The following is a 27,599-nucleotide window of genomic DNA, read 5'->3' as shown; positions in this document are numbered from 1 at the left end:
TATTTTTTTCGCCTTCACTGGTAACAGCTTTTATGGGAGCCCACATCAGCCAAGTTGGATTTGAACTCAGCTGCTCTGTGCTGCACTTAAAAAGGTGTAATTTTCCAAGATGTCTGCTGCAGGCGGCGTGTCATCGTGCACACTCAGTGGCATTCCTTTCACAATCAGTTATGGAAGATGTGTGATAATCTGTTTTTACTGGTATTAATAACACATACAATGAAGAGAACAGATAACAAATTTTAAGACCAAGGTAAGATACCTAATCAAGGCCATTTAACCAATCACATTCATCTCATAACAGAAACACATTCATATTCCAGTGGTCAATGTAGATTTCAAGTTGAAAGGATGCCCTCGATCAGGGGCTGTCCTGGGCGGTGACAAGGACAGCACACTGTAGAGGTTCATCCTGTTAGAGGTCGTTTTTCTCCTCTAGTTCATAACTTACTGAATTTTTATTGAAAAAAATGTCAGCACCTGTACCTTCAAAAACAAAGAACAAACAGCACACATTAAAAAGAGTCCTCGTCGACTGTTCTCATTGCTAATGGAATGTATTCAATCCTGTAGATAGTAAACTAATTTCCAACATAAAAGGCAGGAAGACTTTTGATTCTGTCTTTTTTTACTAAACAGTTTTACTATGACACTAGCTATAGTAAATTTGTAGGAAAAAAAATGTCATTTACAGTATCATTGTGAACCATTTAACTCTTTTGATTCAATAACCCTTATCTAGGGGGGGGTCCTATAATCAGGTTATTTACACCAACCTCTTCATTGGTTGCTTTTATAGAACATGAGCCATTATATTAAATGTCTCAATCTTGGGTGACCACCTGGTGTGCCCCAGGGTGTCCGCATGTTTGCATGGTGAGGAAAGGCCTCCGTGCCCTTCAGGTCATAGAGGCGGGAGGGCTCTTCACGTTACCAGGCCGGTAGCACTCGGTTCATTCCGAGCGGACTCTTCAGGTGTGTTTTTCCTTTAATGAGAGTTTCTCACTAAATACTTGTGTTCTAAACCATTAAGTAGTGTAACGCATGTAAAACACTTGGGGTGCCTGGCGCCTTGCAAGGACTTAGTGGTTCGCTATTGTGACAATAATGGTTATAACAATAAAAATAATAAAATCACCATCATTCCATTTTTATCCAAAAGTATAAATTTTGCTTTGTCATGAAAAGCAATCCTCTTGAGAGCACTGTGCGCGTGGGGGTAAAGTAACCCTAGAAGCGGCCCACGCTGGGCTTGACTGACGCTTCCGGGTACTGGACTGTGGCTGGGGGCGCGACTCTGCTCAAACTCAGTGGACACGGGGCCCCCAGGACGGCCTCAGTCACGCTGTCCCTAAGGGACGTGGAGGAGCTCAGGACTGATGTAGGATTCTCAAAACACCAGTCACTAAATTTTAAAATGTGAAAAAACGGTGGTGTAAAAATGACCCTAGTTCAAGAAGCCATTACCCAAAGTAAAGACTCGAGCCTGGAAGGCCTTTGACAAGGATTAAGAGACTTGTTTGAAATTATGGCGTGATGGATTTTGAGATGGTAGCCAGCCAGCGACCGACACGTGATGGGTGCGTTAGGAGCCAGCAGAGAAAGGGGCGCCTTCCTTTTTGATGGGGGTGACTCGATGCTGTGTCCACAGGAGCAGCGTAGACTTAGCCTCAGCTGAGTAAATAGGGGTGCGTGCAGGAGAGGGGGAGGGGGCGACGCAGTGTTTCTCAGCGCGGGGTGGGGGGACCTCGTCCCACGGGAGGCGGGAAGGTGCCGGCAGGCAGAGGCAGATGCAGTCAGCATTGTCGTGGCCTCGCTGAGGGACGCTGGTGGGGGGCAGAGTTCCCGAGAGGGCCTGCCCACAGCTTCCTGAAGGAGGGCAGTGGAAGGGGCTCCTGTTCTGAAAGAGCTGAGGGTCGGGCAGTAGTTTGTCTGCAGGAGCACAGATCCACTATGCTGCTATTTATAGCGGAATGGCTTCCTTTCCTAAGGTCAAAGTAATGCCGATTCACCCTGGTCTTTAGTCATTTGAGCTGACAGTTGTTGAGGTGACTTTGGCTATGCCATGCACAGAGTCACTGCCGTGACCGCTCCTTCCACGTGCCACACTTGGGCCTGGTGGGGAGGTGGCTGCGAGGAGGGCCTCTGGAACAAAACGGGAGGCCACAGGTGGACACTTGTCTGAGTGTACAGAAGCTGAGATGGTAGCTGTTCCAGAGATGAAGGTAGCCCGCGGTAACGGAGCGGCCCCCCCGGGCCCATGCCGTGTCGGGTGGAGCTGCTCCCACTGCCGCCCACAGACTCCTGTCTCCTTGTGCACCTTTCCCAGAGTCTTCAGCCGTGGGGGACTTAGGTGAGGTTGCCTCTCAGTCCTCTCTTTAGTATCTCGCACATTTATACCTCCCAACTGAAAGTAACCTCACTGTTTTAAAGAGGACATTCCTAAAAACCGACAAGAAACCTAAGTGAAGTTTCACAAGGAAGCAGAGTTTCAGAAACGTACGGCAAAGGGTGGCTCTTTGCCGTGTGTGAGTGTGGGAGGGTTAGCCTGCTCCCAGGGTGGTCTCTGTGAGGCCCCCGTCCCAGCGTTAGCTGTGCCTGATGCCGTGGTTTTCGTGGGAAGTCCACGCAGAACCACAGGAACGTTTCAAGTGGAGCACTCAGGGCCGGGGCGTGGGACGGCGGGGTCGGGGTGGGGGTTGGCCATTTCAAGAGGTTGCCGTGGTAGGGGACGGGAGCAGCTGAACACACCAGAGGAGAGGACAGCGGAAAGGTGAGGTTTGCTGCCCCTCTCAGTCTCCTGGGCCCTGGTCTGCTCGCCCAGGGTTAGGTCCGGGGTGTGTGAGCGTGGCCAGACTGGGGGCGACTCTCATAGCTATCGAGTCTGTCTTAGAAATGTTCTAATGAAAAGTCAGACTGTAAATTAGCATCTACTTCCGAAAACATAAAAGGTGCCCACGTGTGGGCTTAAAATTAGGGTTCTCCACCAAAAGCCTGGACGTTGGGCCCGCTGTGGCAGATGAAGAGCTGAGGTTTTGTTCACCATTTCAGTAGCAGTGTAAGTGTTTTAAATAAAGGAGCGTCCTCCGTCCATTTGATGAGTCCAGTAGAAGGAGCAGTGCTTGCTTGGCGGGTGGCTCTTGGCTGGCTTGGGCGAGGCCTCGTGCGGGCCCAGGTGGGCGAGAAGGCACCCTCCCCCAGGCCCCCAGCAGGGACTCCTGTCTGAAAGGGGAGCTGGAGAGTACGGTCACTGTGACTTTGGCAAGTGTGCCTGATCCCTTTGCCGTTTGGTTGTTTCTAACTCAACTCGTTTCTGAAGCGCGTCTGGCTCCTTTCAGTTATTAATTCACGTTTCAGGTTGTTCTGGTCAGATAGTCGTTTGTATGTGGACCGAGTGAGAGCTGCCTTGACTTAGTGTGAAACTAGCATTTGTGCTTTTAAAATCAATAGCTTCATCACCTCAGCTTTTAGAAATCTATGAACAGAAGTAGTAATTGTTGAGGACTCAGTTTTATCTTTTAGATTATGAATCTAAATTATAGTCTTTTGCTGAAAGAACCGAAATATCGCTATCTTATTAGAAAAGGTTTCTCAGAATGCTCTCAAATCTATGATTGGCTTTCAATTTTTTTTTTTTTTTAAGAAATATGCTGACTCCTGTATATTTTAGGATTTTTGGTCAGTGAAATTGATTTTCATCCTTTTAAGTACTGTTTTTGCTGTTTTACCTAGAATATTAGAAATTAGTACTGATTTACTTGCCAGTGATGGAAAGTTGGGTGTCCTTTGCAGGTAACAAACACATGCCTTGCGTCCCTCCATCTTGTTGCTTGTACTGCCGGGGTCAGGGGCCACTCGCTTTGGGCATTTCCACCAGCGAGGACACCCTGAGGGGACCCTCCCGCCTGCTCAGTGTCTGTTTAGGAACCAGACAGGCCTCATCTTGTGAGATGCCTTTGTAGCTACATGGTTACCTGGTAGATCCACATTTACAGTTTTTTCTGGCCTGAATGTAGGTGTTGGGTTTTTGCATATAATTCTTTGGCATGTGTTTTGAAGCATGTGCTAACCGTTCGGGGCATATTGCACCTTCCAGAAGCGGCTGAGGTGGGGGAGGGCAGCCCGGCCCATCAGTGGGGGTGGGGTGGGTCACTCAGCTCTGCGCCTGCAGCCGCTGGCCAGGCCCCTCCCCAGCTCCCCGCTCTAGCCCACTCTCTGTGGGACAGCCCCCGCTGGGGACACAGTTGGGACAACGTTGGGTTGATAGGACGTTTTAGAGACTCATTTTATCTGTGATGAGGGCTGGCCTTGCGTCTGGAACAGCAGCCCCACGGCCTGCCTGGCCACCACGTGGTTCTCCCTGGCACCTTCTGGGGCTGTCGGTTCTCACAGGAGCTGCCTGGTTAGAAGGTGGGTGTGAGGACAGTGCCAGGGTGTGTTCCCACGACTCAGACCTGGACTTTAGGGGCAGCTAGGAAGGGTCGAGCTGTGTCATCTAGAGGGGTTGCTTTAATACAAATTCAATAACTTTCGTTTGAATTGTAGTGTTTCAGGTGATGAATGACTAATTTACAAATTACTTTAATTCCACCCTAATATTTCACTGTGATATTAACTTGGAAGACCTGTTTGAGATTAGTCTTTTGACTTTAAACTCATTAAATCTCCTGGGCACAGGATTCGTATCATTTGTCAATCCAAAATCCTATGTGAACACACTTCTAGTTATCTATTTCTTCCTTTACAAAAGCGTAACTTAAACATAAAAGTAATGTTGGTTTATAGAAATATCTGTTGTTCAAGGTCTGTAATTGTATTTTTAAAATGATGTAGTGTTCAACTTGTGAAGGGATGTGTTTTGTTAAAAGATTTGAACCTCACTGTAACTCTGTCCGAGGCGTAGGGGACTGCTCTCCAGCCCCGGCAGGGAGGGACCTGCCTGGGATTCACATAAGTCGCTTCTCGAAGTTGGTTTAAATGTGTTCACTAGGTCACATTATGTTCGTTAATATCATCCGGAAAAATCCCTGTAATGATCACGGAGACCACATTCTCTGCCCGTAGAGGAGTGTATTTCTGAGGCCAACGGGCAGTTCCGTGCTGTCGCATACTGAGTAGAGTAGAGTGTTTTCAGACTGGAGGAAACTGGAGAGTCAGGAGCGAAGTTGCTGGCCGAGCAGCCGCGGGCGTGGCTCTGGTGGACTCGGGCGCGGCGGGGAGTGCCCGGCGGTCCGCGCCCGTCCACCCGCTCACTGCGGTTCTCTCTTGCCGAATGCACCCTACCTATTGGATATGGAATAGACCGTAGAGGTCGTAGCCTGAGATTTGGGACTGTGTTGGGACCGTGCAGGTGAATGTGTCGCTTTCACAAACGCATCTCCGAGTAAGTGCCGGCCCCTGGTGCCCGTGGAGGTGGAGCCTGCAGCCGGAGCCAGGTGCCCGCCCGCTCTGCCCTCAGACCCCCGGCCGGCCGTGTGCTAGGGGTCCACTGAGTCGCGGGGAAGGGGTGCGGTGGGATGGAAGCTGGACCCTCCCGCCCCCGTCACGGACTGTGCTGTTGTAAGGTCTGATGCTGTGTGTGTATCTTAGACCCATCAGGACATGCGCCTCGTGTGTGTCGTGAACATTTATACTTCCATTCAAAGTATGTATTCAGTGTTTATTTCCTCAAACCAGACTTTGTTAATTTAGGAAATATCTCCAAGTGGAAACGTGCTCACTTTTTCTGTAAATCTTAAATAAAAGGTGCTGTTCCTTCCTTTGACCCAGGACTGGTCTGTGTTTTCTGTCTTTCTCTCCGTGCATTTTTTCTTTTTCTTTTTTCTTTTTTTTTCTTTTTTCTTTTTCTTTTTTTTTTTTTTTTTTAGCTTTTAAATTTGTTGCAGCCATGTTGAGGGAAGAACCTGGGTTGGTGGGTCGGGCACCGGGCTCTTCCCTGGAGCCCACGTGAAGGCCCTTTCTTTGGGCCTCGGTTCTCAGGCGGCCTAGTGGGACCGGGGCCAGCGGGGCTGCTTCCCTTCCTGGTGCCCCGGCTGCCCCAGCACCTGCTGCAGACTCGCCTCAGGTGCTCGCCCCCATCTGTGACCCTGCATCTGACGGACACGTTGAACTGGGGTTTGAACCCGGAGCATTCTTCCAGTTGACTGCCTTCTTTCGGGTGTCAGTGTGGAGGGTTAGGAGGTGAGCCGTAGGGGAGGGCTTCACTGGGCAGCCTCGCGGCAGCGGGCTGACACCTGTGCTTTAGTGCTGTTCACGCTGTCAAGCCTAGGCGGGCGTCCAGGCTGGCACGGTGGCCCACACACCCGTCACCCTGCCACCGGTGCCAGCCAGCCAACACATCCCTCGAAAAAGTCAGCCCACTTCAACCCCAGGTGTTAAGTCAGCAAAACCCCTCTGTTTACCAGGGGCTCTTCCTTCCGCCCCCTGTAATTTCAGGGAGGTGAATCTGGGAGAATTTCACTGGTGAGGCTGCAGAATCGGGTGAATGGCCTGCTGGGGTTTCTTTTGTTTTTTGGTGTTTTTTTTTTAAAAAACAGTGTGGCCCGATTCAATTTCTAGCTTTGTGTTCACTGGCAAGCAGCAAGCCTAGATCATAATTACTGGTTGCTGTGATTATTGAGGTGTACAGGAAACGTAGCTTACACGTTTGCCCTGTTGAAAAATTCAGTTTTCAACATTTATTTGGTAAACATCAGATAAATACCAAATGTGTTTTTAGGCTTTAAAACAAACCTGAATTTGATATATGAGAAAGTTTTCTGACTAAAGATTTATTGATTTCTATTTAAAGATTTGCTATTGCTGGTCAAGTGAGGGAAAAAGCTGTGTACAGTGATGAGGGGAGGCTGTAGCCCGGCCTCACTCATCGCTGGTAAATGAAGGCGAGACGGACGGAACACGGCCCGTGAGTCACTGCATTTGCTCCGAGTCCCCGTCTCTCTGCCTGTCGCGCGGACTGCCGTGGGCACAGGCGGCAGCTTGTGCCCCCTCCCCACCTGGCCCCGTGGGGGGAGGCGAACGGGCGGGCGGTCAGTTACGGGTGCGACGAGTCTGGAAGACCGGCTCCTGACCTCGGTGAGCACGCGCTTCCCGACCGTCCGACCACGGCCGGAGTGACACGATCGCGCCACCAAGGCCTGCACTTGACACAAAAGCGTGTTGGGGGTTAACTTGTTTCCCTTCCCTTAAGGTAGTTGAACCTTTAGCAGATCGGGTAAGAAAAGCCAAGATTCTGGGTCCCCAAGCCCATCTTAGGTCACCTACTAGACCAAATTGGGTTTTCATAAAAGTTACTTCACTTTTAAGGAATGGGGAGAGGCTGTTAAGCCTTGTGCCCCTTGTGCACATTGTGTACCAAAAATCAAGCGGGTTGGAGCCCGTTTCCGAATTCGTACACAGCTTATCGGCAAGTGTGTCGTCACGGACACCGGTGGTGCCGCGTGTGAGGGGAGCTGGCGGGGCTGCTGGCGGCCACTATGAACTGTCGTCCGCCTCCTTCCTCCCAGGTCTCGGATGGCCCCGGAGACGAGCCCCCGGAGTCCCCAGACGAGAGTGCGGACGAAACCCAGACCGAAGTGTCCGTCTCGTCTAAAAGGTCTGAGCGAGGAGCGACCGCCAAGAAGGAGCACGTGTGTCAGGTGAGGGGCGGGCGGCCTCCGACGCAGCCGTTCGGGAGCCTGGCCTCGTCGGCCCTCCTCCCTCCCCTCGGCCGGGGCCCCAGAGCCCCGGGGGTCGGGGGATCGTGTGGAGTTTGGTTTCTCACACCTGGTCTCACACCCCTGTCGCCCGCAGCTGTGCGAGAAGCCGGGCAGCCTGGTGCTGTGCGAGGGCCCCTGCTGCGGCGCCTTCCACCTGGCCTGCCTGGGCCTCTCCCGGAGGCCGGAGGGGAGGTTCACGTGCAGCGAGTGCACCTCAGGTACGCCCCGCCCCGCCCCGCCCCACCGTGCGCTCCGGCTCTCGGCCTCGGCCGCCGCCCACCTCCCGTCCCCTGGCCGGACTCTTCAGAACTGGTGCCGTGTCGGGAGGACACCCGGAGCCTCCCCGGGAGCCCCCAGGGCTGGCCGTGGGGCACCTCCGCAGTTGGTTTGCCCGGCGGGGTTGGAGGAGGAGCCGGTGCTCCAGCCACGAGGAGCTGCAGCTCAAGTCCTGTTCTGTGCCCCTCTCTCCGCCCCTCCGACCCCGTCAGGGATTCACTCGTGTTTCGTGTGTAAGGAGAGCAAGACCGACGTCAAGCGCTGCGTCGTGTCGCAGTGCGGGAAGTTCTACCATGAGGCCTGCGTGCGCAAGTTCCCGCTGACGGTGTTCGAGAGCCGGGGCTTCCGCTGCCCCCTGCACAGCTGCTTGAGCTGCCATGCTTCCAACCCCTCGAACCCAAGGCCGTCGAAAGGTACAGACGTGAGCGAGAGCCTCCGTGCCGGTTTGACACGGTCCCGGGCGCGTAGAGGGCAGGCAGGGGCTGTCAGGCTTGTCACCACAGAGCTTCACCCCTGATGTGGATTTGGAGGAACGGTTGGTGGTTCTTCTGTCACTGACTCCACACGGGGTGGGGATGGGGGGGTTAGGGTCTTTCTTGATGTTCTCCTTCCTTCCTGCCCTAAATGTCGTCTTAAAGATCCCTGACTTTAGGAGTGGGAGGCCTTTGAGCCATTTTGATAGATTCTATTTGTTCTGGCTTTAATGGTCCTTCACGTGCGAGAAAAATATTTTAAAATCCCGTCAGGTCTACGTTATGTCACGTTAGGTGTGTGGGATTGGGGGTGGCGGGTTACCTCTGCTTCCTGACGCCAGCGGTTCTCAGCCAGCCCTCCAGGGGACACATGGCCGTGTCTGGAGCTGCTGCGGGGGGATGTGCTGGCGCCCAGCGGGTAGAGGCCGGGGTGCTGCTAAACACTGTCCCGTGCACAGGACACCCCGCGGGTCCCCGCTGGGCCAGCAGTGCCCAGGCCGAGGAACCCTGGTTGACCTCATTTTAGAAAACAGCGTTTTAAATGCCTGACGGTTTTCTGACATCGTTTTGAAGCACCGTCGCCTTCAGGAAATGTGTTTTCATGACGTCTAATAAATATCCTTACCCTCCCACTCTAGTTATTTTTTTCATCACCTGCTTCAGGTGTATTTCCGCAGCAGCCCTGCAAACCTGTGGAGGCTTGGTTCCGTGGAGTGCCCTGCTCAGTGCCTTGGGCTCTGGGGTGTCTCTCCTTCTCCAGGTAAAATGATGCGGTGTGTCCGATGCCCGGTCGCCTACCATGGCGGGGACGCGTGTCTGGCGGCGGGCTGCTCAGTGATCGCGTCCAACAGCGTCATCTGCACGAATCACTTCACCGCCCGGAAGGGCAAGAGGCATCACGCCCATGTCAACGTGAGCTGGTGCTTCGTGTGCTCCAAAGGTGAGGAGCGCCCCCGCGTCCAGCCCTGCGATTCCATCGGGGCCGTCCGGACGGTCAGAGTGCTGCTCCTCGGGGCGCTCCCAGGGCCGAGGGTGGGGGGCCGGCTGCAGCGCCTCTCAGGCTCTGGCTCTCCACCCTCCTGCCGCCCCCCCACCCCCGTGCGTGCACGTGTAGTCGCATACGTGGTATCTCTGAGTTAACCGTGACCGTTTCACAGGCTTATGGGACATCGTTAGTGGTGAAAACAAAACGTGCTTTGTGTTTACATGCAGGTGACTCTTTTTTTAAGCTACTGTCTGAGGGTCAGAGGGTAAGAGCGGTAGACTGGGAAGGCCGTCGGGCTGAGCCGGGCGGGTGGGGCTGAACGGCGCCCTCTGTGCAGGGGGAAGCCTGCTGTGCTGCGAGTCCTGCCCGGCGGCCTTCCACCCCGACTGCCTGAACATCGAGATGCCCGACGGCAGCTGGTTCTGCAACGACTGCAGGGCCGGGAAGAAGCTGCACTTCCAGGACATCATCTGGGTGAAGCTGGGGAACTACAGGTGTGGGAGGAGGCGCCTGCCCCTCTTTCCTTGTTCAAATGTCTTCTTTTACTTTACAGAACTTAACGCATTGAAATTACTGTCACTCTCTCTGAAGAGTCTGTGAATCCTGTTTTTAATATTTATAATAGATGGTGGCCGGCAGAAGTTTGCCATCCCAAAAATGTTCCCCCAAATATTCAGAAAATGAAGCACGAGATTGGAGAATTCCCTGTGTTTTTCTTTGGGTCTAAAGATTATTACTGGACGCATCAGGCGCGAGTGTTCCCGTACATGGAGGGGGACCGGGGCAGCCGCTACCAGGGGGTCAGAGGGATCGGAAGAGTCTTCAAAAACGGTACGGAGGTTGGTTCCCAGGTGGTCGGAAACAGCGTGCTCGGGTGCCTTTGCTCATCCTGATTTCTGCTGCCAAGTGTTTGACCTCTGTAGAAAGTGCTGGACTCAGCATTCTAGCTGTACCTTACATTTGAAAAAAGTAGGTCTGTAGACTGGTTTGTTGAAGCAGAGGGTAAGAGGTAATGTTTAATGACTCTTCTAGCATTGGTCTGTGGTGACTTTCACTAACACGCATTAAAACTACTTTTAAGAAATTATCTGCGTACTAATTTCCAGGAATTCCTTACCGCTTGCCTTTACGTGAGATGGCGGCGTGCAGGAAACTGGCCTGCGGTCCGGGCCTCGCGCACCGGCTTGCAGGCTCCCTTTGCCCATGAGCAGACACTCAGGTGCCCCGAGGGGCAGGTGTGGGCAGGTCGACAGGACGCCCTGCACCCGACTCCACAGCCTGGGTGGGGACAGAGAAGACGGCGCGCAGGTCTCGTGGCGCGCAGGTCTCGTTCAGGCGAGCAGAGGGAACGGGACGGGCGGCAAGTGAGGACGGCGGGGAAGTGGGGCCTGTGCCCTCGCCCCCTCCGGGCAGGTGGCCGCAGGCCCTCTGCTCGCCTGGGGCCTCCGCACAGCTGACCCATCAGCTTTCTCAAGGATTGTTACGAAAGAGAGGTCGCCGGACGCGGACGCGTGGGGGCTTAGGGTCGGCTGGCAGGTGCGGAGGCGGGATGCGCTGCGCTCCCTCGCCGAGAGGCCGCACCGAGCTGCCCCCGGGTTCTCTAGCCGGCGGGCGTCCCCGAGCACCTGTCTTAAGGAAACCGCAGACAACACTTAGCAGGGAGATGGAAGTTTAGACTAAACCGTTAAAATACAGAGCGTAAAGGGTGGACGTGTTTAATTGCTAAAATCTTTCACTCACACTTTGTTGACTTTTTAGCACTGCAAGAAGCCGAAGCTCGTTTCCGTGAAATCAAACTTCAAAGGGAAGCCCGAGAAACGCAGGAGAGCGCGCGCAGGCCCCCGCCCTACAAGCACATCAAGGTGACCATCCTGGCGGGGCTGGGGCAGGGGGTGGGGGTGAGTCGCTCTCAGGCCCGCGGACTCTTCCTCCCCAGGCTGGGCTCAGCGGCCAGGAGGCTGGCCACAAGCGAGGGTCTGTGCCCGGGGCAGCTGCACGAGGTGTCCTAGGCGGGGAGAAGATGCCGTCGCCACCCGGCGTGTCCTTTGCCACGCGGGGGGACGGAGTGTGGGCAGGGGTTTCTGCCCAGGGGTTCTCTGCTTTGCCTTGGGGTGAGGCTCAGCCTGCTGGTCAGCGGGGGCTGGAGCTACGGTCCTGGCCAGGCCGCCTGGAGTGGGAGGGGCAGAGGGACAGGCCGGCCCCCCGGGCCGCACACGCCGTCACCGAGTGCCGCAGGCGGGCTCAGATGAGAGGTGGCCCCCCCCCCAGGCCAGTGCGCGGCCGGAGCCCCTGACAGAGTGCTCTTCCGCCTCGGGGGGGTGTGGGGAGCGCAGGAGGGCGGGCAGGGGCCGTGTTCCCCAGTGCGTGGGCCTGGAGCCCCGCAGGAAGCGCCAGCACCTGGCGCCCCGCAGCCGACCGCGCTTGGCAAGCCGGTGCACCCGCACCCCGTCGCCCAGGGCCCCGCGGCCTCTCGACACGTGCTGGCCACCTTTGGGCAGCTCAAGGGCTCAGTCTTTGCTCCTCAAATCTGGACTGCGGTCAATGTCTGTGTGAAGGAAGCATTCCCTGTACTAATGTGTGTTTAGTCTTTTCTTTGGGATGAGTTCCCAGCAGTGCAATTACTGGGTCAGAGAGTATGAAACTGGGATTCCTGAGGCCTATTCCAGATTTTCCCCCAACGCGCTGGCATCGCTGCAGTTTCTCCCTCAGCAGGGGAAGAGGGCGCCTCTCACCACGGTTTCCCTAGAGCTACTCATTTCTGCTTTAGTGTCTTTTCAATTCTCTGCTGCTTTATCCTTTGCTCTGGTTTCTTAACAAGGAGCTGTGAGTTGACGAGGGCGGGGCTGCCGTGTGCCCGCCTCCTTGGGCGCCTTTGTGTGCTGGGTGAGGGGGTCTGCGAGGGGATCAGGTCTCGTGGCGTTGGCTGGGCGCCCCGTGTCACTGAGCGGCCCCACGCGGTTCTCTCTCCTGTGACCGTGGCCTGGCTCTTGGATGAACGGAGAACACAGCGCTAAGATGAGCCGGCGCGGGGGGTTGGGGGGACTGTCCTGCGGCCCACCTTGCGAAGCTCCCAGGGCAGGGCTGGGCCCGCCCCCGCCTGCCTCCCCGCCTGCCTCCCCGCCGTGTCCCCACTTGGCCTGAGTCTGAAAGGCCACCAGGAGGCTTGGGTGGGTGGGGCAGGCACGGCAGCCGGGACTCTGGAAGCTCTCGTGGGTGAGTAGGCTGAGGTGGCCGGCTCTCGCCTGCAGGTGAACAAGCCTTATGGGAAGGTGCAGATCCACACGGCGGACATCTCCGAGATCCCCAAGTGCAACTGCAAGCCCACCGACGAGAACCCCTGTGGCTCCGACTCGGAGTGTCTGAACCGCATGCTGATGTTTGAGTGCCACCCGCAGGTGTGCCCCGCGGGCGAGTTCTGCCAGAACCAGTGCTTCACCAAACGCCAGTACCCCGAGACCAAGATCATCAAGACAGACGGCAAAGGCTGGGGCCTGGTGGCCAAGAGGGACATCAGGAAGGTGTGTGTGTGTGTGTGTGTATGTGTGTGTGTCCCCAGGGCTCGCTCGCCACTTCCTCGGACTTGGCTTTGCTCGTGGTGCTTTTGCACTCATGTGAGAACAGTATTTCAAAAAGGGTTTTTGAGTTGTTACAATTGAAGATTGTAAAACATTACATGAAAGATATCTATCAGAGTAAAACCCTTAAATTCCTTGAAACGTGCCTTCAGTCAGAATTCTGACGGCTGCTGTTGGGAAGGGAAAGGTTTGCTTAGAAGGGCAGCCGGGAGGGTCGCCAAGCAGAGCGTCGTGGACGCAGCTCCCGTGGGGCCGTCCTGGGACGGTGCGGGACCAGGTTGTTGGGAGGTGACAGGGACCACGCACAGCCTGTCTCCGCTTGCAGGCTGAATGGCGGAACTGCGTGCTTGCTGCAGCGAGCGCGGGCAGCCTCAGACCCAGGGCTGTTCTCGGCTGATCCCCAGCAGCGTCGAGAAGCCTGCTTTGAAAGAGCAAAGCCCCAGCAGCCCTGTGCCTGCACCTGCCTTGCCTGCTGGTTCATCCGGGCTCTTGCAGGAGAGCTTGTGGGAGTGTTTCTACCCCTGCTCTGTCTCTGCTGGGGAGGTCGAGCGGTGAGGGTGGGTTCTGTGGGAGCTGGGGGCTGACGGTTACAGCGCCCCCGAGACACAGGAGTGCTGGGAAGCAAGGGTTAGCGCCGCTGCTTCCAGAAGAAGGCTCAGGTACAGGCTTCACTGACAGCCTTCACGAAACACGCAATCGCCCGACTTGGCCGTCATGTCCAGGGACTTGGCGAGCCCCTGCCCGACGCCTGCTCCTGGCGTGGGCTCTGGGCCCCGGTGCTGAGGCTCGGCCGGGCCGTTGGCCGTCAGCAGTGCACCCTTCTGGTTTCCAGGGAGAGTTTGTGAATGAGTACGTGGGGGAGCTGATCGACGAGGAGGAATGCATGGCGAGAATCAGGCGCGCTCACGAGAACGACATCACCCACTTCTACATGCTCACCATAGACAAGGTAACGCGTGCGCCTTCTCCCACTTCTACACGCTCACCGTAGACAAGGTAACGCGTGAGCCTTCACGCACTTCTACACGCTCACCATAGACAAGGTAACGCGTGCGCCTTCACCCACTTCTACGTGCTCACCGTAGACAAGGTAACGCGTGCGCCTTCTCCCACTTCTACACGCTCACCGTAGACAAGGTAACGCGTGCGCCTTCACCCGCTTCTACGTGCTCACCGTAGACAAGGTAACGCGTGCGCCTTCACCCGCTTCTACGTGCTCACCGTAGACAAGGTAACGCGTGCGCCTTCACCCGCTTCTACGTGCTCACCATAGACAAGGTAACGCGGTGCGCCTTCAGGGTCCGTGTCTGTCCTCACGGGGCTTTCTGGGGCGTCGGACTGCGCGCCGGGCGATGCTGTCATGTCACCTGCGTAGGTGTGTTTCAGGCACCTGTGCTCGTCTCCTCAAGCGCAGTGTCTTCTGGCCACCGCCTGAGGGCCAGGGTGACCGGCCCTCGGCGTGGGGCTTCCTGGAGCGTCACGTGTCCCTCTGATGCGTGACGGGCACACAGAACAGTCTTTCCCAGGGTCAGAGAAGAGCAAGATCAGGGGAATTGCACATCCTTCCAGGTACATAGTGGAGTCTTCTGGGGTGCTTGTTAGGTGTCTGAAGCCCAGGTTTGTGAACATTTGTCTGCTGCAGGGGTCAGCATTCTCAGCAGGTGGGTAAGACGATTTGTCACGAGTGCGGGTGGAGAAGAGTGGGCACATCCGGGACACCGGGTGCCCAGCTGACAGGCCCCTTCTGGTCGCTCCAAGGAGACACAACCCCAGGAGGTGGCAAGTTTACGTACCCTCTGCCATCCCCCCTCCTTTCTGGGGGGGGGTGGTGAGGGGGTGGTGGGGGGATTAGAAATGGGAACCCTAGGCCTGTGCCTTCCTGTGTTTAGGCGTCTAAATTTGAACTACTTACATGTTGTGAAAAATGCCAGGTTGATCACTTAACATACAAGTTAGTCCCTGAAATGATAATTCACCGAGGGCACCTGGCTGAAGCCAAGATGAAGTCCATGACGCATGAGACGTTGAAACAATTCATACCTCATCCATTTCCTGCAAGACTAAAAGATAAGCCATACCTCCCTAAACGTGTACAAACGCAACAGAACAAGATCTCCGTAAGCAGACCCTCACATAGAAGGCTTAGCTTTTGGTGAGAATCTGAGGGAATAAGATTAAATCTGAAAGAAAGGATTAAATAGACATGTTACAGATGGTTAAAGCCATAAAAGGAGATTTAGAGACACAGGAACAAGACATTGAGGGATAAATCAGGCAGATTTGAACCAACAGTTAAAACTGGAAGTTAACATATAGTCATTGAAATAACCCAGTGGATGGGTTAAGAAAAGTTAGACCGCAGCAGGGAAGTGACTGCAGTAGAAGGAGCGTCCGAGAATCCGTCCGGACGCGCGGCACAGGAAGATAGAGCGATGAGGCCAAGAGATGGAAGACAGACGTTCAGTAGATGTTCCAGAAGGAAGACGGGAGACCTGGGGGAGAGGCAAAGTGGAAAAAGAATTGTATGGAATCTCTGTGACATGGATCATTTCATGGATGAAGCTGAACAAGTTTTGAGCAGGATAGATAAAAATAAATCTATACCTAGGTATGTTGTTTAAAAAAAAAAAGCCTGGGAGGATTAACCAAGATGGCGGAGTAGAAGGGCGTGCTCTCACTCCCTCTTGCAAGAGCACCAGAATCACAACTGGCTGCTGGACAATCATCGACAGGAAGACACTGGACTTCACCAAGGAGGATACCCCACGTCTAAGGACAGAGGAGAAGCCACAGTGAGACGTTTGCATTATCTCAATCAAGTCTTACTTTTAAGAAATTAAGAGATATCTCTTCCATGTTAAAAAAAAAAAAGAAAAAACAGCTATTATTGTACATCTACTATAATTATAAACAAGATTCAATTACCAAAAAAAAAAAAAAAATCTTGGGCTTCCCTGGTGGCGCAGTGGTTGAGAATCCGCCTGCCAATGCAGGGGACACGGGTTCGAGCCCTGGTCTGGGAAGATCCCACATGCCGCGGAGCAACTAGGCCCGTGAGCCACTATTACTGAGCCTGCGCGTCTGGAGCCTGTGCTCCGCAACAAGAGAGGCCGCGATAGTGAGAGGCCCGCACACCGCGATGAAGAGTGGCCCCTGCTCGCCGCAACTAGAGAAAGCCCTCGCACAGAAATGAAGACCCAACACAGCCATAAATGAATAAATAAATAAATTAAAAAAAAAAAAATCTAAAAAACTGAGCTACAGAAAATACGGCAATTCCACTCGTGGGCATATATCTTGGGAAAAGTATAAATCGACAAGGCACATGCACCCCAACATGTAGTGCAGCCCTGTTTAAAAGATGCTAGACTCGGGACTTCCCTGGTGGCACAGTGGTTAAGAATCCTCCTGCCAATGCAGGGGACACGGGTTCGAGCCCTCGCCTGGGAAGATCCCATGTGCCGTGGAGCAACAAAGCCCGTGCGCCACAACTACTGAGCCTGCACTCTAGAGCCCGTGCTCCGCAACAAGAGAAGCCACCGCAATGAGAAGCTTGGGCACCGCAACAAAGAGTAGCCCCCGCTCGCCGCAACTAGAGAAAAGCCCACGCGCAGCAACGAAGATCCAATGCAGCCAAAAATAAATTTTTAAAAAAAACAGATGCTAGGCTTGGAAGCAACCTAACTGTCCTTGGAAGGAAGAATGGATAAAGAAGATGTGGTACTTATGTACAATGGAATATTACTCAGCCATAAGATGAAGGAAATAAGGCCAGTTGCCGCAGCTCGGATGGATCTAGATACAATCATACTAAGTGACATAAGTCAGACAAAGAGAAATATCATATGATATCACCTAGGTGGAATCTCAAAATTGATACAAATGAACAAACTTACAAAACAGAAACAGAGTCACAGATTTAGAAAACAAACTTATGGCTACCAGAGGGGAAAGGAATGGGGGGGGGGGAGTATAAACCAGGAAGTTTAAATGAGCATACATGCCCTTACATAGAGAAAATAGGTAATCAATAAGGACCTACTGTACAGCACATAGAATTCGACTCAACACACTGTAATAACCAAAAAAGAATATATGACTGGTAAGAATCTGAAAAAGAATATATATTTGTCTCTCTGTAAGTGATTCAAGTGGATGTACACCAGAAAGAAACACAGCATTGTAAATCATCTACATTCCATTATAAAAATAAAGTTAAGGTACATAAACAAACAAACAAACAACAACAACAAAAAAGCCTGTAAGATGCCATACACTACAAAGATGAAAAGCAACAGAGAGGGACTTCCTTGGGGGTCCAGTGGTTAGGACTCGGCGCTTTCACAGCCGAGGGCCCAAGTTCAATCCCTGGTCGGGGAACTGAGACAGTGCAGCCAGAAGAAAAGGCAACAGAGAAAAAAAAGAGCATGTTCCCGGGAACGACAGTTGGATGGTCAGCTTCCTTCAAGTATGATGGAAACCAGGGACACTTCTACTCCTCAGGGAAAAAACCCTTGACCCCGCACCTCGCACCCTCCAGACAGGGACCAAGCAAGCTGACCATCGGCGTCACGTGGCGGAGGAGATAGTAAAGGAGGTTCTTCAGGGGCTTCCGAAGTTACGTGTGAGGCGCGAGAAGGATGGTGGATAAGAGGCGGTACGCGTGCGGGTGTGGCGGTCACAGGTGCTGAGTGCTGGTGAATGCGGGGCAGCGGGGCCGGGGTGGCGGTCACAGAGGGCGTCAGAAGAAAGACGAGGCCAGTGTGAGCTGCGTGTTTAGTGTGGATGGAGGGGAGACTTCACTAACTCGTGCTTTGTCGGGAATACACAGGAAATGACTGAGTAGAAATGGAAAGTGTAACTTCCACCTTGTGAGAGAGTGGAAAAGGGCATAAAGAAAAGTCTCATTCACTAGAAAGTGAGGGAGGAGGGAGGAAAAAAGGAGAAAAGATGGTAATCAGGAAACACAAGGTAGGGAGTTCGCTGGCAGTCCCGTGGTTAGGACTCAGCTCTCACTGCCCAGGGCCCTGGTTCGATCCCTGGTCGAGGAACTAAGATCCCACAAGGTGCTGCCCAAAAACCCCTTAATCTATAAAAATTAAATTAAAAAATCTATACACAGGATTTTGGTAGAAGATGGTGGTGCTCAATTCCAAAGCAGCAACAAAAAGATACACAAAGTACATCTTCAGTGAAACTGAGGAACTCGTCACCCACGAGCAGACGGAAGGCCCTGTCTGAGAGCAGGAGACTGGAGGCTGAGGGGCTGCAGAGTTGGCGCCTCTAGGCCGCCCCCCTCCCCCCGCCCCCGAGCTGCCTGCTCCCAGCAGAACCGAGCGGCCCCGACTCACCTCCTTGCTGCCGACAGTCGCACAAGAGGATGAACTAGTAGATGTGTATCCAACGGTCTCAGAGAAAGAAGGGTGGGTGGGGTCCTGGGGACCTGTGGCGACAGGCCTCGGAAGGACCGTATTCCAAAATAAGGCAGCTCTCTGTGAGGCAAAGAGAGGGGGCCCGAGGCTCTGGAGGCTGGGGAGCTGTGCGCCGTCAGGTGAGCGCAGAGCGGGAGCCCAGAGGCAGGACACCCAGAATCCAGCCGACAGCTGCTCCAGGAACCCCAGCACGCTTCGAGAAAATCTGATGATAAAGAGCAGCAGAACCTCCCTGTGGATGGGGAAACGCGGCCACAGAGCTGGGAACGTCACGCCCCAGCAGTCAGCGTGCATTTCTAGAGCATGCGGGGTGAGAGACGGCCAGCTAGCAAGCGGAGCTGAACCTCGAACTCGGAGACCTGAGGGGTGAAACGAGCAGCAGCCAGAGCGTTTCTGAAGCAGAGCTTAAGCCGCCTGGAGCAGCTCCTGAGCAGGCGCAGGACGGACAGGACACGGCGGGAAAGGAGGGTTAGGAAGAAGGCGCAGCCAGCGGGCAGGCCAAGGGGGGTCTCTCTGCATGACCGGAGTCTAGGTATTGAAAGAAATACCCTGTATTTCAGGGGCAAGCCATCCAAAATGGTCAACATAATAAATATCTTATTAAAATTACTGGACATAACAAGGAACCCTTTGGCTAGCTTGGCCAAAAAATTGAGTTACTTATAAGGGGAAGAAAGTGAGGCCGTCTCGAGGCTTCTCATGGCGGACTCCAGCGCCTGAGCACAGAGGAGCAGCACTGATAAAGTTTTCAAGGGAAGAGTGAACTGGAGACTTCCTCTCCCGCCGACTGGTTCTTCAGACGTAGATGTCAGAGTGACAGGTGTGGACACGGGAGCTAAGGGCACCGGTCCTTTGGGGGAAGCTGCTGAAGGACGGGTTCCAGGCGACCCCCGCAAAGCGACTGGCGGTAGTACAGGTATCGGGAATTTGTGCCAAACTGTGACTCCCGACAGCGACAGAGAGGGGAGGCCGGAGAGGGGGGTAAACTCACCTGTGATGCTGACGCCCAAGAGTCAGAGCTGGCCAGCCACGCTGGGGTAGTTGTCAGCATTTGTAAGTATTACGGTAAGAATGCTACTGAAAACCGGGTTGCAAGGATGGAGGTGGGTCAGGGGAGACCGTTGCAACAGGAGCTTACGGGCGTCGTATGCAGGCAGAGATGCCCTCGATAAAGGGCAGCCAGCAGGGAAAATAAAACAAGGGTCCCAACATAACAGGAAAATCAATATTTAAAAAACCCCATTACTTCATAGTGAAAGGCTTAAAACCCAAATAAACAAGCAAACTAGATTGATAGAATCGTGCCCAACATATGAGTCATATTTGTAAAAGGGAGTTGGATTAACTCATCTATTAAAAGGTTTCCAGATTGGTTCATAAAGCGAAGCCTATTTCTCCGCTGTATCTAAGAAACAGAGAAATCCTGAAGGTTGAAAATAAAATTGTACCCAAAGGTGTGTCAGGTGAAGTCAAATTAAAAAAGAATTGTTCTCAGACAAGGCAGAACTTGGGCCCCAGCACATTCAGTGAGATGGAGGAAGGCCTTTTAACGTCAGAAGCGCCGCCAGGGGGCTTCCCTGGTGGTGCAGTGGTTGAGGGTCTGCCTGCCGATGCAGGGGACACGGGTTCGAGCCCTGGTCTGGGAGGATCCCACATGCCGCGGAGCAACTGGGCCCGTGAGCCACAACTACTGAGCCTGCGCGTCTGGAGCCTGTGCTACACAACAAGAGAGGCCACGACAGTGAGCGGCCCGCGCACCGCGATGAAGAGTGGCCCCCGCTCGCCACAACTAGAGAAAGCCCTCGCACAGAAACGAAGACCCAACACAGCCAAAAATAAATAGATAAATAAATAAATTAAAAAAAAAAAAAAAAAAGCGCCGCCAGGGACCAGGATACATCCTGCAGGGTGTGCGCCAAATAACAGCAGCAACACCCCCAGAGCCACAATTCGCGGAGGCACAGGAGACAGCCAAGTGAGGGGAAGTCTACTGTGGATTCACCTCTTGGAGCGAGAGGTCCTAGGCGGAGAATCAGCGTGGACTAAGCGCCGACTGAAAAGAGCAGCAGCCGTGCAGAGAGCCTGTGGCCGCAGCGGTGTGACAGCGGACTCGGGCAGCAGCGCCCGCTTCATCAGCAGAGGGACAGCCGGGCGCCAGCATCTCGGCCCTGAGGAGCCGACGCAGCGCTCAGAGCGAGTTCGGCGGTTCCTTTCAGTGAGGCGGGAGCACACTGCAGAGCAGGCGCTCTGAGGCGCGCCCACCTTCAGAGGAGCAGCTAGCGTCTGGGTGCGAGTGTGTGGCTGAGGCGCCCCCCCCCAGGGCCGCCCGTCCAAGGCAGGGGAGCCTGGCAGGCGTCTCGATGCTGCGCTCCTGGGGTGCCCGTGTTTACACACGTCCTGTCCCCACTCACAGACCCCGTGTGGCGTTACCGCGTGGCTGTGATGCTTTTTGTGGCCTAGTTTTAAGTGCCCTCCCGCCTCCGGTACATCTTTCTCCTGTTCCTTCCGGTCGCGCGGTCGATGAGAGACCCTTAGGGTGAGGAAGCCGAGGTCACTGCTCCCCGATGCCGGGCGATTGCATCGTCTGGGTTTTGCCACAATAGGTGTAAATCTCCGCGTACACACGGGCGCTTGCCTTTCAGGGGGTCAAGTCCCGGGAGCACGAGGGCGGGACCCTCATCGCTTTTGCCCGGGTGCATCTCAAGACTGCTTCTGCCGCGGGGGTTGGCCCCCCTCCCATCAGCCAGCGTGGCCTCATGGCCTCAGGACGTTCTCCTTGCTTCCTCCACCGCTGGCCTGTCTCAACTTGCTGGCTGGTTTGTGTCGTAAGCGGTCAGTCTTGTCCTCTGTCAGGCTGTTGGTGTCCGGCTCCCTCGTTTGCCATCTGACGCCGGGGAGCTCGGCTCACTGCCCCCTGCTCACCAGCGCTTGGTCCCTCCATGTGGTGCTGACCTGCCTGCCCTCCGTGAGCAAGAGAAACAGGACTGGTTTGGGGGTGTCCCGTCCGAGTGGACCTGGGAGACCACGGTCTCAGTACAACACCAGTTGTCCAGCACAACGGTGACAGTTCCCTTTGAATGAGAACGTGATGGCTGAGAGTTGACCACGTATGTAGATGCTGCTTGAAACCTGAGTTGTACCTTACAGGACCGTATAATCGACGCCGGCCCCAAAGGAAACTACTCCCGGTTCATGAATCACAGCTGCCAGCCCAACTGCGAGACCCTCAAGTGGACGGTGAACGGCGACACTCGCGTGGGCCTGTTTGCCGTGTGTGACATTCCTGCAGGTACGGTGCCCCCGGGGCTCCCCACGGGGCTCCCAGCCGAGCGGGCCGGTGGAGGGGCCCTTGTCCGATACTGCCTGTGGCCGGACCGCCAGGCTCGGGGAGGGCGGGCGGCTGGCGATTTGGAAGTTGTGTTTTGTTTGGAACGTGCACCTTGCAGCGTGAACTCGAAAGCCGTGCGGGGACAGTACAGGTGCGCTGAGAGGCGCAGGGCTCGTAGACCTGATGCAGGCTTCTTGGCAGTGTCGGGAGAAGGGCAGTGTCTCAGTGTGGCTTGTCTCCCTCACCCAGGGACAGAGCTGACCTTCAACTACAACCTCGACTGTCTGGGCAACGAGAAAACAGTCTGTCGGTGCGGGGCCTCCAACTGCAGCGGGTTCCTCGGGGACAGGCCCAAGGTGAGCAGTGGCGGGAGCGGAGTGTGCCGGGCGGGGCGCGGACGGCAGGGGAGGCCAGGCGTGAGACTCCTTGCTGGGCTCCTTGCTGGGCTCGCGGGCCGTGGCTGCCCCCGCAGAGGCCACAGGGTGCTGGGGCTCACGGCCTGGAGCCGGGAATCCAAGGTCACAGCCTCCGTACTCCCCTGGGGCGGGTCTGCCCCCGGCGCCTGGCGGCACGTGGCGTTCTGCCTGCGTGTCTGTTTCCGCGTCTCTTTCCCTCTTTCACAAGGACGCCGGTTGGTCATACAGGGTTAGGGCCCACCTGCTCCACTGCGACCTCACCCCCACTGCTTTACATCTGCAGCAACCCTACTTCCAAGCAAAGTCACATTTGCGATTCCGGGAAGGACGTGGCTTTGCAGGGGGACACAGCTCCGCCCAGCACACTTAGCCCCTTCCCTGTGCTGGGTGAAAGCCGGGCCTGAAGCCTCTGCACGGCCACAGGCATCCAGGCCCAGAGGTGGGCTGTCCGCAGCAGGCCTGCTGCTTCACCTGGCGTTTTTCATTTGTTCTCACAAGACGCGCCGCGTGGGGAAAGAGCCTGCCCTGGGCCGCATGTCCGCTGAGTGGCGCTGCGGCCGGCGGCCTGTGTTGTTTCCTACAGGCAGTAAACGGGAACACGTCGGTCCCCTGCCTTTTCCCTGTCGGCTGCAGACCCCCACTCTTCTCCTGTGAGACCATCGTCAGGGGTCCCTGGCGCTCCCGACCTTGACCTTGGCCCTGGTGACCCCTCGGGACAGCTGGCCTCAGTGCACGCAGTTCCCTTGAGTGAACTGCATTTATTTCTTCATTCTAGACCTCGGCATCCCTTTCCTCGGAGGAAAAGGGCAAAAAGACCAAGAAGAAAACCAGGAGGCGTCGAACGAAAGGCGAAGGGAAGAAGCCGTCTGAGGACGAGTGCTTCCGCTGTGGTGACGGCGGGCAGCTGGTGCTGTGCGACCGCAAGTCCTGCACCAAGGCCTACCACCTGCCCTGTCTGGGCCTGGGCAAGCGGCCCTTCGGTGGGTCCCCAGCCCGGGCAGCCGAGGCCAGACCACTGGGCGCAGCCCTTGGGGGCCGGCACGCCTGGGTCTCGGCTGGGAAGACGGGGAGGGGCTGGGGCTGGGGCTGGACTCTGCCCTTCAGAGAGATGACGGGCTCCGGCGTGCACAGAGCGGCCGTGTCACCTCGGGAGGGAAGCCGAGAGGCCCTCACCCGGAGACAGAAGCAGAAAAGCTAGAAAAGAAGTCAAATGTGTTTGACTGTAAAACAGAAACAGAAACACTGTGTGTGGCACAAGACGATGCAGCAGGGCCAGCAGGCAGGTGGCAGAGAGGCTCACGGCGGGCGTGCTGGTTCTCCCAGACCGCACTAAGAGCCTTTGCGGGGGGACGCCAGAAAGATCCCAGAAAGATCGGGGTCCCTGCAACACTCGGCCCGGCTGCACCCCCGTCACCGGAGAGCAGCCGGGGCGGCAGGGCCCCCGGTGCCGCTGGGCCATCTGGGCTCGGGGGTGGGGCCTGCTCGCCGCCCTCCGCCCCCCAGGCCTCTGAGCACCAGCTTTAGCTTCTCTTTACCTTTTGACACTTGCGTGGAAAGCAGTGTCTTGTTTTAGTTTGTGTTCATCTGACTAGACTGAGTTTTAGTGTTCAACCATGAAAATGTTACAATGTTACAAGTTGCCATTCCTCTCTTCTGTCTGGTGATACTTTGTTTCGTTGCAGGGAAGTGGGAATGTCCTTGGCATCACTGTGACGTGTGTGGGAAACCTTCCACTTCATTTTGCCACTTTTGCCCCAATTCGTTTTGCAAGGAACACCAGGACGGGGCAGCCTTCAGCTCCACCCAGGACGGGCGGCCGTACTGCGGCGAGCACGACTTGCGGGCAGAGCCGGCCGAGCAGCCCTGCCCGGAGCCCAAGTCCAAGGGGAGGAGGAAGAAGAGGAGGTGCTGGCGGAGGGTCACAGAGGGCAAATAGCGCCAGGCCGGGGCGGGGTGAGATCGGGCGGCCCCGGGTGGCCGGCCCGCCCTGTGGGCAGAGGGCCGGAGGACGCCGCCCGCGGCCCCCGGGACGCACGCACAGGCCTCCTCGGGAGGGGGCGCCTCCCGTCACTGAGCCATCCCAGCAGCGCCCGCTGCGCCGCACTGACCGTCCGAGCCGCGTGGTTCCAGCCGCGAGGTGCGGACGCCCCAGGACAGACAAGCCTGACTATGCAGCATCACGGCTACACTTGAATCTCAGAACGTCAAGGTGCCCTCCCGCTCTACTTTCCTGGGTTAGCGCCACGATGGAAAAGTAATCGGCATATGAAATGTTTTTATCTCCCCTGAGGTGTATAGAGTAGTGTTTTTTCGGAGGATCACTCTTACCTCTTTTAATCTTGACAACGTCACCCAGCCTGCTTCCCCGTTGCCGTCACTCAGGAGAGGAGACCAGGGTGGGGCCTGGGCAAGGACTCAGACCCCGAGTGCCCTGGGAACCATGGTTTTGATGATTTTGCTCTTAGGAAACAGCTGTATGATTTCTTTTTTGTACTAATGTGAAGTTTTTCCTCAAAATGCTTCTTTTCCATCCTAGTGAGGAGCCGGCCCCAGGACGGTGCCTAGCGTAGTGTTGTTGGGGGGTGTCCCCTGTAGTTTCTCCGCGGACGCGAACCAAGCGCTGCTGCCACGTCGGCCTTTCAAGCCCAGGCTCACGCGGGGCAGCCTCGCCGGAGGGGCTCATCACTTGGGGGAAGAGTTTGTACACTTTTTAGGTTGGCTTTTCTTTACCAGTTTCTGGCTTTTATTCTCAATATATTTTTGCTAAACTTGTTTCACAAATTACCACCGACTGAAATGCGTGTTTACTGATGCGTGTGTGACCCGCTGAGCCGTGTGACGCGGCAACTTAGGGAAACGGTTTGTCCGGTGCTCTGCCCGGCGGCATCTCGGGTGACCGTCGCGCAGCAGGGCACTGCTAGGTGCCCCCCCCCCCCCCCCCCCCGCCGGGACGTGGAGCTCGCAGGAGACGTGTGCGTCCAGGCGCCCCTCTCGGGCTGAGGAAAGAGCGAATTCAGGAGCATCGTCACCCCAAGTGACTCCGCGCGTGCTGTGGGCCCGTTCCCGGAAAGCGTGAGCCGCGCTGGGCAGACGCCCTCGGCCGGGGCCCCTCGGCGGAGCGCTTGTCCTGGGACTCGGGCCGGCCTGCCGGGCGTGGGCACCCGGCCTTGGGACAGCCCGGCCGACACTGTCCCCGGGGAGATTTCCACGGACCGTTAGCCCCACGCGGGGAGAGTCTTCTGCGGAGCACGGCGTTCCCCGTGGACCCCGCGACGCTGGGAGCGCCCTGCCAGGAGCCCGTGTGCCTGCCTGTCTCCACTCGCGATGGGAGGGAAGGGGACACTCGGCAGCAGGTGCTTTTTTCTGACCTTTTCTTCTTAAAATAACCTGAGGAGAACATCTCCTCTGCAGAAGAGTTTACACAGCTGTTCTTGAAAACTGCCACTGAGGTCTCCTGTTTGTCTCTCTCACCGTTTTCGCCTCGGAGAACTGCAGGATATACCAACACTTGGACCCAAGTTCACTACTGCTCCGTGGTTCTGCGACGTGAGCTGTGGGGGGAGGGGGGGGCGGTCTCGGCCAGGCCGGGACCCCCGGGGAAGCACCTGCTCCAGGTGCGAGGTGCCCGGGCCTCCCCGAGCGTGGACTAGGAGAGTCGGCTGACCGAGGCCGTCCCGCTGGCCCTTCTCCGGTGACCCTGGGGCAAGTGACCGTACGTAGGACCAAAGGAAAGACAAGCCGTGTCCTCAGCTGGTGCTTCTGCAGGCGGCTCGGTTCTCTCCGGAAATGCGCCTGCTCGGGGAGACGCAGGGGCCGTGGGGTATTTCAGTTCAGAACTCTCGTCTCTCTCAAATGGTCTTTTAAGAAAATACTGGATTGACGTAGATTTATGCTCCTCAGGCCCTGAACCTGGCGCCTGCGCGCTCTGGGGCTGGGCACGAGGGGCGCCGAGGCCTGGTGCCAGCATAGCGGCCGCGGTTGCAGCCCCGCCCTTCAGAGCCAGGGGCCTGGGTGGGGGCTGCTGTCACTTGCCCTTTCCTGCCAGTAAGGGACTTGTGCCTAAGTCAACATCAGAATTGGTTTTGCAGTGCACTTTGGGGGGCAGGTTAACTTATTTTTGTATTTGACGGTAGTAAAAATGCTGTGTGATTTTTGAGTCACTTTGCTATTACTTCCAAATTCTTTTATAACCTTTCTGAAGGAAATACTGGAAAACTTATTTTAGATATGGTTGCCCTCTTTCCGAAAACTGTTAAACTAATGAGCAAATAACACTAACTCTGAGAATCTCTAGAAAACCAGTTTGATGGACCTGAGCGCAAGGCATTGGAGGAGCAGTGGGGCTGGAAGGGCCCTCCCGACGGGGCCGAGGCCTTTGCTCCGCGTCGGAGGGGAGCTTGCTTTGGGGGAGTCGGTCTTTCCCGAACATCAGCTTCAGTCCTTTGTCGTTAATGTGAAGCAGAAACACAATGAAAACCGCCCACACGCCTCAGGATTCCTCAGCGTCAGGAGCTGACCGGGACCCCTCATGTGTTGTGTCGACGCCAGCGCAGGCCTCTGGACACGGGGACGCTTCTCTCCGTGGGGGTCGCAGGCCCATGTCCAAAGCGGGTGATAAGCTGCAAGCACCACGGGGAGGCCGCCTGGCGCCCCCGCCCGGGTCCCGTCCTCCGAGGATGCTCAGGACCCCCTGCCTCACCCTCAGGTCTGCGCCCCGGCGCCTTCCCAGTGTTTCCCTTGACACATAAACTGCAGTGTGTGCGGCGCCATCTTCTAGAACTGCCGTATGTCCAGGAATAAGAAAAGATAAGCCTGTTTTTATGAAAGGTAACACAGACGACTGTCAGTTGCCGAACTCTTGATCCTGTGAGACGTGTAGCGTTTGATGAATGAGTAAAGTGCTGTGTCCGCGGGCGTCGTGTCCACCGCACCCTGTTGAGATGTGAAATTAAACAGAAACCTCAACGTGCCTACTGGTGTCTCAGCGTCGCACGGAACGAGGCCAGGCTCCGCCTTTGGGGGGGGTGTACCAGGTGCTACCGCCAATTTTGACAGACTTAAAAAACTTGAAATTCACTTCTGGGGGAAGATACTGAAATGTAGATTTGAGAATTGCTGGTTGCGGGGAAATAATAGGATTTAAGGTCGGAAGTTGTGTTTGGAAGATTGTGTATGAGTATTTTTGTATTAAAAAATTTAAAGGCTTTTTTCTTTATGTGGGATTGCATTTTGAAGTTTGGGGCTCTCTTCCATTTCCCCAGTCCCTTTTCTTTTTTTTTTTTTGGTCACGCTGCGCCTCATGCGGGATCTTAGTTCCCCGACCAGGGATGGAACCTACGCCTCCTGCAGCGGAAGCACCAGGGAAGTCCCGTTCCCAGTCACTCTGAGTTGTCTGTCAGTCACTCTGAAGCATCTGG

The 27,599-nt window shown here is 55.5% G+C and overlaps 1 protein-coding gene across 7 annotated transcripts in view; it reads left to right on the top strand.

Moving 5' to 3' along the window:
* The window catches only part of NSD2 (nuclear receptor binding SET domain protein 2), a 79,586-nt gene extending 52,189 nt beyond the window's left edge, over nucleotides 1–27,397 (top strand). For 6 of the 7 annotated variants that reach the window (XM_082390920.1, XM_082390917.1, XM_082390916.1 and 3 more), the window contains exons 10-22: nucleotides 7,506–7,637; nucleotides 7,792–7,915; nucleotides 8,186–8,386; nucleotides 9,207–9,386; nucleotides 9,769–9,925; nucleotides 10,057–10,262; nucleotides 11,190–11,293; nucleotides 12,680–12,949; nucleotides 13,839–13,955; nucleotides 21,586–21,727; nucleotides 22,016–22,122; nucleotides 22,958–23,162; nucleotides 23,865–27,397. In XM_082390920.1, the coding sequence (XP_082247046.1) occupies nucleotides 7,506–7,637; nucleotides 7,792–7,915; nucleotides 8,186–8,386; nucleotides 9,207–9,386; nucleotides 9,769–9,925; nucleotides 10,057–10,262; nucleotides 11,190–11,293; nucleotides 12,680–12,949; nucleotides 13,839–13,955; nucleotides 21,586–21,727; nucleotides 22,016–22,122; nucleotides 22,958–23,162; nucleotides 23,865–24,118 (2,199 nt within the window). In that variant the 3' untranslated portion in view covers nucleotides 24,119–27,397. Of the gene's footprint in view, nucleotides 1–27; nucleotides 5,765–7,505; nucleotides 7,638–7,791; nucleotides 7,916–8,185; nucleotides 8,387–9,206; nucleotides 9,387–9,768; nucleotides 9,926–10,056; nucleotides 10,263–11,189; nucleotides 11,294–12,679; nucleotides 12,950–13,838; nucleotides 13,956–21,585; nucleotides 21,728–22,015; nucleotides 22,123–22,957; nucleotides 23,163–23,864 lie in introns of those variants that run through there. The other variant, XM_082390922.1, reaches the window with a different exon arrangement.
* Nucleotides 27,398–27,599: the final 202 nt, after the last annotated feature.

Source organism: Balaenoptera borealis (genome assembly GCF_965194805.1).
Source record: "Balaenoptera borealis genome assembly, chromosome: 4".
In the NCBI taxonomy this organism is placed as follows: Eukaryota; Metazoa; Chordata; class Mammalia; order Artiodactyla; family Balaenopteridae; genus Balaenoptera; species Balaenoptera borealis.
The sequence above is the reverse complement of the archived record's forward strand: the minus strand, read 5'-3'. Positions and strand labels throughout refer to the sequence as shown.